At 39.8% G+C, this 10538-nt stretch overlaps 1 protein-coding gene across 5 annotated transcripts in view; it reads right to left on the bottom strand.

Annotated features, from left to right (window-relative positions):
• The window catches only part of pacs2 (phosphofurin acidic cluster sorting protein 2), an 86009-nt gene extending 78352 nt beyond the window's left edge, over positions 1–7657 (bottom strand). For all 5 annotated transcript variants that reach the window (XM_034197713.1, XM_034197737.1, XM_034197730.1 and 2 more), the window contains exon 1: positions 7334–7657. In XM_034197713.1, the coding sequence (XP_034053604.1) occupies positions 7334–7452 (119 nt within the window). In that variant the 5' untranslated portion in view covers positions 7453–7657. The remainder of the gene's footprint in view (positions 1–7333) is intronic.
• Between the last annotated feature and the right edge of the window lie 2881 nt (positions 7658–10538).

Raw genomic sequence — 10538 nt, 5'->3', positions numbered from 1 at the left:
AGAGAGAGAGAGAGGGGGGAGAGGGAGAGAGAGGAGGTGAGGTCCGCCCCCCACTCATAAAAAATAGCACTTTACCCCTGCCTATATGCCGTGAGCTGATTATGGAGCCTTCATCGTAACAGTAATTCAGATGCAATTCGCCTATAAAAGGCCTCAAATTGGAAACACTGTCTGGGCCGTCTTTTTCACTCAATTCTGCAATAGGTAGATCTCGCCTTTCACCTAGGCCGAGGTCGGTGACCTTGGGATTAAAAAGGTTGGTGACCACTGATCTAAAGTAACAGACAGAGAATCAGCACTTTGGAAACAGGGCTGAAACAGAGGGGATTATGGGATGCTACAATGATCTGTTTGGGGTTTCAGCCAATCAGAGACATGTTTTGTATATATCTGAGAGCTATAATATATTGATGAAAAACAGTAAAATAGGGGACCGTTAGTTAAGTGAGTATAATCAGCTAAATGTGAGGTATGCACCCAAAAAGCTCAAAATTATTCAAAAATAAATAACAAAAATGTTTCCAGTTGTATTATTATCTTTCAAGCTGTTAATTGTTTAATTGCCTCAGCTGTTCTTGTATAAACTGTTGATTTATAACAAAATGTCAAAGACATTGACCTCCAGAGCAGAGGACAGGAAGTGATCAAATGCTGAGTAATGTCAGGGTTTTAGGACTCAATCGTGCAGCTTTTTAAAACTGCAGTGTAAAAATACAGAATATGAAAAAGGACATGGGGCCAAAAGTGACTGTTATTACTCTACTTTACTACTATAATACTACAGATACTTTGCAAATAGGGTCGCAAAGGGGCGGAAACTTTCCGGAAAGTTTCCACGGGAAGTTAAGCTGGGCAATTTTGGAAATATTCGATGCAAAATTAAACAAAAAACATGACATTTCAACAGATTTTCATTTTTTTAAAGTAGAACAGAACAAGTTTTAATTATTTTATTGAACAATTATTTGTTTCATTGAAGAACGAAAACAGGAATGTTGAGTTAAATATTACTCATCCCCCCACAACCCCACTCATTAAAAAATGAACAAAAATCCCCACAAAGTCCCATTCAAAATGTTAAATGAAAAGATGTGGCTTCATTTGTCTTTTGCTTTGGGCTCAAAAGTGTGATCCAGTCTTCTAGAAATCCTGTGTGCATGTGATGGAGGAATGCACAGTGCCTGTAGGGTGTGGTCTCAATAGCCATGCAGTAAGCAGTGTGCTATGGCATGGATATTCAAGTGTACTTGAATGGCATCTGTTTGTTTTAGTCAAGATTATGCTAAAAGATACTTTCCCCAACTATATTTAAGTTTCCTATGAAGAGCCAACCTTCAATTTTGAAAATTCCCAGTTTATTCCCATAAATTCCCGTTAATTCCCAAGGCAAGTTTCCATTTTTGAAAATTCCCGGAATTTTGCAACCCTATTTGCAAATCAAAGAAATATGTCTCTTTTATTAAAGAGGGAATACAGTAGCAACAAGAACATATGAAAGTTCCTCAGATCCATTCGAGGAGCGTTGTATCTTTTGATATACGTCTGAAATCTCATCCCCATTACCAGCACTAACCTTCCAGGGAGCATTTATCCCCCATGCCGTTTATTTCAGAGACTTCTTGAAAAGCTGTTTCATCATTCTAATAACTGAGATGGTGAACTTTTAATTTTTCCTTAAGCACCCTAATCTATGACAGTTTAAATCTGCTATCAACAGCATGTTTAAACTCCCGAACTTTGCTAGAGAACAGGAACAGCAGAAGTTGAAACAAAGCTCCTCTTCCTACTCTAAATTCCCGCAGTGTTTGCAGCGAGGACACAAAGCAGCGAGTGTCTCTGCAGCGAGGGGACGTCTCTCAGCCTGAAACACGACGTCCAGCTGCTGCTCGAGGGCCCTTCAAACCCCCAGATCCCCCCCCGCCTGTGGGCTGATGTGCAGAAATGCAACCGCTGCCCACTGCAGAAATACTGAGGAAAAACGCCTTACTCAGTACTTTCATTTGAGTTTGATGCTTATATTTATAGACACATGATGATTGCTTAATGTGTTTATCTTAGTTCTCTTGAGGATCCTATTCTGTCAGCTTTCCTTTCCACCCTTTCACAATAAAAGCACTTGATATTTAGCACTTTAGACCCCGTTTACATGAGGACGATATGGGTTGTATCCGCATAGTTTCTTTTGCGTATAGCCCTTTCGTTTACACGAGGCCGTAACAAAACGATAGAAACGGACCCCGCAAACGATAACGGGTCCCAAGGTGCATAGATTTGCAAACGGAACGCTCTGGGGGGGCAAACGGCTCCGTGTGTACGCCCTACGATCATTTCCTGATAACGATGAAATAGCCCCGCCTCCCTCTCCCCACCTCTCCTGCTCAGAGATCAGCTGCTGGGCTGTCAGAAGAGGGGGAGGAAAAGAGAGACTCCGTTTATTATTATTATATTATTATATAGAGTCGTTATCAATTTGTTTTAAAGCTCAATAAATAACAAAGAAGACCTCTGACCGGCATTTTTCTAATTTTGTACGGAAGATTTAAACTTTAACGGACATGTTGACCGGCGAAAGAAAATGTTAACGGAAACTCTGCCGCACGGTCCCCTCGTCCGTTGGAAGAGGCGGAGAGGTGGGGGTTTTTCATCTGCTGGTGGACTACCGGAGAGATTTACAGCAGGAGAACACGCCGTCCACCGCGGAGAATAAACAGAAGGGCAACCATGGCAACCATGCTCCGGGGTCTTCTTCGCTGATTTTGGTGTATTTTGTGGCGGCAGCAGCGCCACTTACAGGCCTATGTACTACAGCGTTTCCAGAGTTTCCAGCGGTCTCGTGTGAACGGACACGTTACATGAATCGAATGCGTGTGAACCATAGGTGTGAACGGAAGACTTTTTTGAAAACGCATACGGTGCGTAAACGTTCCCGTGTAAATGGGGTCTTAGACAGTAACATCAACCTGTAGTGTCTTGCCTTAAAAACACAGTCTTTGTCTTTTTATATTTACTTTAAACTAAATTACAAAGAAAACTTGACGTCCATGTCTTTTTGACAAACTAAGAATTACATGAATTCACACTTCATTTATGACCTGACAATTCTCACTAAGTATTTTTTTAAATGTAGGTTAAATATGAAACTGTAGCCACAAGTTTGTTAGCTTCGCTTAGCATAGACACTGGAAGCGGATGGGAACGGCTAGCATAGCTCTATCTGAAGGTGAAACCTGCTCAAGAGCCTCATAAATGTATATTTTGTTTGTTTAATCCGTAAAAAAATCTAGTTGCAGTTCAAGGAGTATTTCTTGGCGTGGATCAAAATTGATCTGCAGCTTCAGTTATGAGAGTGGTATCGATGTTTTTATCCAACTAATAAAGGAAAGCAAATGTCCGTAAAATGTTGAAGCATCCTTTTAACACGGCAGCACAACACAGACTGCTGCTGGCACACTAACGTGATTATATATGAGTCCAGATAAATGATTCATTACAAACTGAAGCATCAATATGTTACCAGCCGCTCTGATGAGTGAGCATTTGGCTGAGTGTGAGAATAATTAACCTACAACAGATTTAAGAGTGAATTCAGTGTGAGAAAACACTGATCTCTGCACAGATTGTATGATGAGCTTCAGAGACAAAATCTGCAAAAACAGGATTTATCTCCACTGAGGCTTTTCATGAGGATTGGTGGAAGGTGGCTTGGTCTAAAGAAAACATGAGCAGATCTGAATCTTTAGGGATTTGGCAACTTTATCCTTAAATTTGTTTTTTTTAAATCATGTATATCCAAAGTGACTGAAGCACTGGGTGTTTCTCAATGTCAAGGAAGGATGCTCCAGAGCCACTATTTCAAGGATGCTACGTCATCGAGTCCCGCCGAAGGACTGTTCCAATGTCCAGGCTCCTTGGAATTCTACCGAGGCCGGCGTCCTTCGTTGCGGGAAGTTTCGAGGCTGCACATGTGTATCCTCCGCGGTCTTAAAATCCCCACAATGCTTTGCGCACGGACCAATTTCCCCAGATCTGTGGCGGAAAATGTAAGGCGGGCCTCTCATATAACGCACACCTGCACACTTGCTCGCCTGTTCCACTCTTCGTTTTCCGAATGCCCGGAAGGATTCTTGCCTAGCTTCTGAAGGAAGTGACTCGGAAGACATGTGCTACCAAGGAAGCGTCCTCGACATTGAGAAACACCCACTGTGTTTGTCCTTGAGGTCTTAAAAACATGTTGAACAAATGTCTTTCTGCTTCACCTCTTTGAACGCTGTAAAGCTTAATTTTAGAAATTAATTATAAAATATTCTCGTCCACCAGAGAGGTGATATGATCGGTTTGGTTTGTCAGGATTACAGAAAAACTACCCGTCTCATTTGTATGAATATTGGTGGAAGGGTTCAAAGAAAAAAGATATTAGCAGATCTGAATCTCTGGAGATTCTTCCTCAAATAAGTCATGACTTTATTCATGTACTGATGGGACTTAATTTAAAATAAATTCCAACTTTATTCTCGAGATGTCTGTACTTTGTTTAGGTTGAATAATGACTTTATTCTCAACATTTCCCGACCGTATCCTGGATAGGTTACGGTTTCATTTCCAACATGTCAGGACTTTATTCTTCAGATGCTGCGCTTAAAATGTCACGACTTTATCCTCGCAATCTCTGGATATTTTCTAGAGATATCATGACTTTTGCTTGGAAAAGTAACTCAGAAATCACGTATTAATCCCCAAATATTACAACTTTATTGTTGAAATGTCACAAATCTATCCCCTGTGTTCTGCAAGAATAAATTCATGTTTTTTTTCCAATGGAGTCTGGTGGCTTTGCAAAGTGTAATGCAAAGATTACATCAGAAAGGCAATGCGGTGCAAATATTCTAAACATTGCGTACACTCAAACTGATATTGGTATGGAAATATATTTGAATAAAGGTGATACACTGACTATGGTTAGGAAGTTAACCCTCCTGTTATTCAATGTTTAACGTATCTAAAAAAAATTGTTCACATTCTTTTTTTTGCTTAGTATTTCATGACTTTCCCTAATTTAGTGAGGACTAATGGGTAAACATAAAATCAACATGAAGATATTTTTTAAATGTCCTGTACGCACTTTGTACGCATCGGTGTTCCTTGGGGTCAATTTGACCCCAGGATGTTTTAGTAGTATAAAACATAGAAAAATGTCAATATTTTACACATATTTGTGTTGCTTGTGTAGGACGATATTGAGGTGACTATTACATGCAAATGTATCATTGTAAAACAAAACTACCCTCTGGTTTAGTTATTGGTCCTTTAACAACGTCAAAAAGATCTGACTTTAACATTTTATTTCAGTCAGTGAGATTTTATGGTGATTTATATAATGTTTGATAGTAACATAATAAGAATTCTGGATGTATAAAGGGGTCTGTGGGGGTGAAGGTCAGGGTAATGTTTTATTTAAATGGATATTTAGGTAGTCAAACTAAGATACCTAAAGCACAAGAGTGGTTACAATTTGGAATATGATCATTGTCTTGAGTTTTAAACTACTGGGGTCAAATTGATCCCAGAGGATGAAGGGTGTAAAGTAAATTTGAGGATAACAGGAGGGTTAAACCGCCACAAAACATCCACAGTATCCCTTCACGAGAGAAGTGAGCAGTGACAGTGAAACAGAGGAACAGATCCTCCTCTGAAGGACAGCAGAGAGTTTATTTATCCACTTAAAGAGTCTGAATCTCTGAATGAAACACTGATCTGACAAACCGCGTTCCTCCTGCGGTCTGACGGACGGCGCTCGATGCAGAGCTGCAGACACCGCTGAGATTTACTGACAAATACAGGAAATGAAGTCTGTATTTAATCAAATCCTGTTCTGTGCATGACGCTAAAAGACGAGCAGGGTCACGGAGGATTGACCCCTGCAGAAACATCTTGTACGCTTTGCTGAAAAACATCACAGATATTTTATTCCTGGACGTCTTATTTCAGCTTAAAAGCCAAGCAATGTGACACCCATTGATGGTACTAACTTAAGAGGATAGAAAGAGGCTAAGCAGAGACAGTCATCACTTTAAAATAACTCTCAAAAACACACACATATACCCTAAATCTCATTTCCCCACAGGTACAACACAAATCTGACAGCAGCTAGGAGTCAAGTGGAGTTTATAATGTATAATATGCCACGTTTCCACTAAGACATTGATAACATATGGACCAACACTGGAAACTACAGCAGAGGGAAATAAATTGTAAGAAATATAGTTTTGGTAATGATGAAGTGCCAACTACTTAGTAAAAAAGGATTAAAATGACAAGGTAACTAAAAATATAATTTAAAAAAAACGTATTCTTTGCCTGCAAAAAGAGATGCGGAATCATTATTGGGAAAATGGCATTGTGATAGATTTTTTAAAGTCTTGTTTTTTTCTGAACGCTGTCATATCGCATGTCAAACAACAACAATCTACCAACAAACTAAGCAGAATAATGTGAGTTTAGCAGTTGTCGATGTTGAGAAGCCAAAACGTATTCCCTTTTTTAAGCGATGTGAAACTTAATAAAACATTTTTTTTTTAATATATAACTAAATGTGGCATTAATTGAGTTAATTGTAAAAAAGTTCCCACTTGTTCACATGTAAATGAAAAATGAATATATGAAACAAATATGTATGCAGAGCTCAATGACAGTAATGAAAGCAGAGTTAACTTCACCAAAAATGGCAAATAAAAGGGATTTTACTACAGCAAGCAAACTCCTAGATGAACTACATACAAGTAGTAGTAATAAACACCTTTATAGTTGTTGTTGTTGTTGTTGTTGTTGTTGTTATTATTATTAATCAGTGTTTGTTTATGTGTTGTCTGTGTAAAGCCAAACTGTATATGCATATTTATTTAGCTATATGTGATACACAGATTATAACAACAAAAAAAGAGTCAAAAAGTGCCCCAAAGGTCATATACAAACCAATAAGTAAATAATAATACAAAACAATCAAATAAACTCTGGCAAAACTGGTTAAACTCAACTACAGTAGAGAAGGGATGGTAAAAACATGTATAATGTAGCACTTAATTCATTATGCAAAAATAAACTGCCAGGAAACACCTTTATCGTGCATGTTATGAGTTTACTGTGCTACGCCACTTTAAACGCATGTTAATGACTGCATGTTCCCGGTGCAGATGGGTGCACGAGCCCTCTGCAGGCCTGCATGCCCCCCCTCCCCTCCCCGGTATCATGCAGCTAGCCGCCGTGCAGCTGCAGGTTAGCGGCTGCAGGATGACAGCTGCACCTTAAAGTTAAAAGGCCGGGGATCGGTGCACCTTACCTGGGGACGCAGTTCGGGGAGGAGCCGTCGATCTCCCATGTGGCGAACAGGTTCATGGGCACCGGTCTGTTGAGAGCCCCGCTGCCGGCGAAACTCAACCGGCCACTTCTCTCCGCCATGGTCCCGGTGAATAGGGGTAAAGGGGGTCCGACACCGAGCTGTAAACACCGGGGCACGGTGTCCTGAGTGTCCGGTAAACAGAGCCCGTTCACGGTGCGATGTGAAGGGCGCAAGTGGAGCTCATGTCCCCGGCCTCAGGTCGGGTAGGAGCAGCAGAGAGAGCCGGAGCTGTGGAGCCTCAGAGCGGAGAGAGTGTTTACCACGCTGCTGCTCCGGGAGTATGAGGAGCGATCAGTGCCACACCCAGAGAGAGAGAGAGAGAGGAGGGGCAGGAAGAGACTCATCTTTCATGAATTAAAGTGTCAGGGATTTCCAGTCTTCATGTGTCACTCAGTGTTTGCACTCACCTCTTCAAACTGGCAATGTGTGATTGTTGTTTTATTGCTCGAATTTAATGTGACTTTTACTATATTTATTTGTTGTCCTTTTTCACTACCTCTGTAAAGTGACTTTGAGCACCTGTAAAGGTACATTACAAAATAAATGTATTATTATTATTATTATTTGTACCATTGCACATATTTACACAATAATACAACTTCTGTCCTTTCACTTCAATAAAGATATACTGTGTGCATATTTTTTTACAGTAATGTGTCATATACAGTGGCGTTTTTATATGTCCAAAAGTGGTGGGGCATAACAAACTTAGATGTCTATATATAAGCTTCTGCAGTGACGTGCAGTGAGGTTCATGGCTGGTGAGGCACTGACACTGACTCTTCAGGTTTACAAATATTATATTTTGACCTAAATGAAAATAAATATAAGCTTTTTTTGTCTGATGCTTCGATTAATTTTAAACAGACAGTTCAACAAAAGGATACCCAAAAAATGTAATTTTATCATTTAAATATTGAATTGTTCTCTCTTAGTAAGATCCCATTTTCAATAAAATTGCGGTCTTACCTTGACTTGAAGATGAAGTCCATTTGCCTATCCTTCTGGACAAAAATCTCTATTACTTTTTTGTAAAAGTCCTCCTTATCTTCTTGTAGTTTCAAAAGTCTATCATAAATCTAATCGATAGATTTATGATTCGAAAATGATAAAAGTAGGGCAAACATGTGGATATTATCCGGCTGAACAAAACGTGCATTTATCTAACAGGTACGTTTGGAGCTATTTTCTCAAATTCTATGGAGAAATATCATTGCTTTTTAGTGGAGGGAAGCCATGCGCAGCTTACTTCCGGGTTTTAGGATGCGTCACTGCAGCTCTCCTCCTCTTCACACACCACACTTTTCGCGGCACACGTACTTACAGCCAATCTGCTCTGAATTATGTGAAATGATGTATGGTGGGGATGGCAGCTCAGTGCCCCTATTGTCATTTTTTTTTTGCCACACACATTAAATAGGACAATACTCTGAGCATGCGCAGTGTCATTTTTACAGTCACCGTTCACTTAGACAGTGAGAAGGAGGGGCATGATCGGGTTTTGTCCCACATGGCTCTAAACAGCTCAATCGGCACACACTAGACACTAATTAGAAGAACACAGACTAAAACAGCAATGTACAGACGAATCAGATGATTAAATATGATCTTAAAATATTTTTATTTTTTTTGTTGCATTTTGTTGTTATCATTATTTGTAATACTTTCTGCTGACACTAGATGGGGCTGTGCCCCTAATGACCAGTCGCCACTGGTCATATACTTAATAAAATTGAGTTTATTTCAAATATGCAGACTTGTTCATAGAGAAGAGGATTAGGGCTAGGGCCACGTGAACATTTTCTACAGATCGGAAGAAATAAAGTTCTGACAGAAAAGATTTCGATTCTGATAAAAATTCCAAATTATGAAAAAAATTCAAAATTCAGAGAAAAATTCTGAATTTTGCTGAAAGGTGAAAATTCTGATAAAAGTCAAAATTACGAGAGAAAAAAAGGCAAAATTCTGAAAAGGTCAAAATCGTGAGAAAGAAAAACAGATGATCTAAAAAAATGTGATTCTGAAATTCTGAAAAAAGTAAAGCAATATTCTGTTCGATGCCTTTATTCTCAGATCTAAAAAATAAGGCCCTATTCCTCCGTATTTTCACAGGGCCACATAAAAACCCAAAATATATACATATGTGGATGTGTCAGAAATAACATTATGACTAGATTTATTTTCAACTGGTGGCACTAAAGCTATCACCTTCACTGCTCTGAGTCTTCTTCAGCTTGCTCACCTGGCATCAATCACTCCTCATACTCTCACAGGACAACGTCATTGAAGGTCTCTCCTGAAGATGCGTTTTGCACACTCCTCTGGAACAGATATCCGAAACACACACACACACACACTGCGAACTCACACACCTTTATGTCCGCGTGCCCCCTGCAGAGGAGAAAGAGCAACTCCTCCCTTATTACGCAGTGTGGTGCATTTGAAACCACCCACCTATACCCTCTACACCTGCGCCAACACCTAATTATGAATGAAAGCAGTCATTATTATAATAAATATTGATCATTTATGCACACAGACTTGTATTTTCTAGTTTGTTGAAATGTTACTGAAAGCAGATACTGCCACCATGTGGTTGAAGCTGAAATACTGAGTGACCTTATTATTCTCAAGTTCATATTCGTATATAATTATATATTTTTGGAAGAATTATTTACTGTTATTGTTTTCAGGGACTTCATGAACTGGGTCACTTCAAGGATTAAAATGAGCTGGTGTTTAATTGTCTCCTCTCACTGTCTCCTTTCCCATGGGTCTACAGCACATGTGTCAAACTCAAGGCCCGGGGGCCAAATCAGGCCCTTGGTGGATTTAATTTCGGCCCGCAGGATAATTTCTAATTACTATTAGATCTGGCCCGCCGATATATTGCACGCACACCTTCACTCCATCCTGAGGGTCTCCTCAGCTCAGAGCCCAAACATTGATGAACTTGCACCCAAGATGAGATGCCAAGTATCTGGCTTGAGCTAGCATCACAGAGCAGCACACTGAGTTTACATGGATGTTTCCTTCTGCACTATTTTTCTTGTGCCAACAGGGCATGTTTGAGGGAAATTCTTTTTTTGAAGCTGTTGTTGGCCTGAGGGAAAATGTAATCATAAGAAATGACTCTGGAAAAGCT

This window comes from Gymnodraco acuticeps, unplaced genomic scaffold, assembly GCF_902827175.1.
Source record: "Gymnodraco acuticeps unplaced genomic scaffold, fGymAcu1.1, whole genome shotgun sequence".
Classification (NCBI taxonomy): Eukaryota; Metazoa; Chordata; class Actinopteri; order Perciformes; family Bathydraconidae; genus Gymnodraco; species Gymnodraco acuticeps.
The sequence above is the reverse complement of the archived record's forward strand: the minus strand, read 5'-3'. Positions and strand labels throughout refer to the sequence as shown.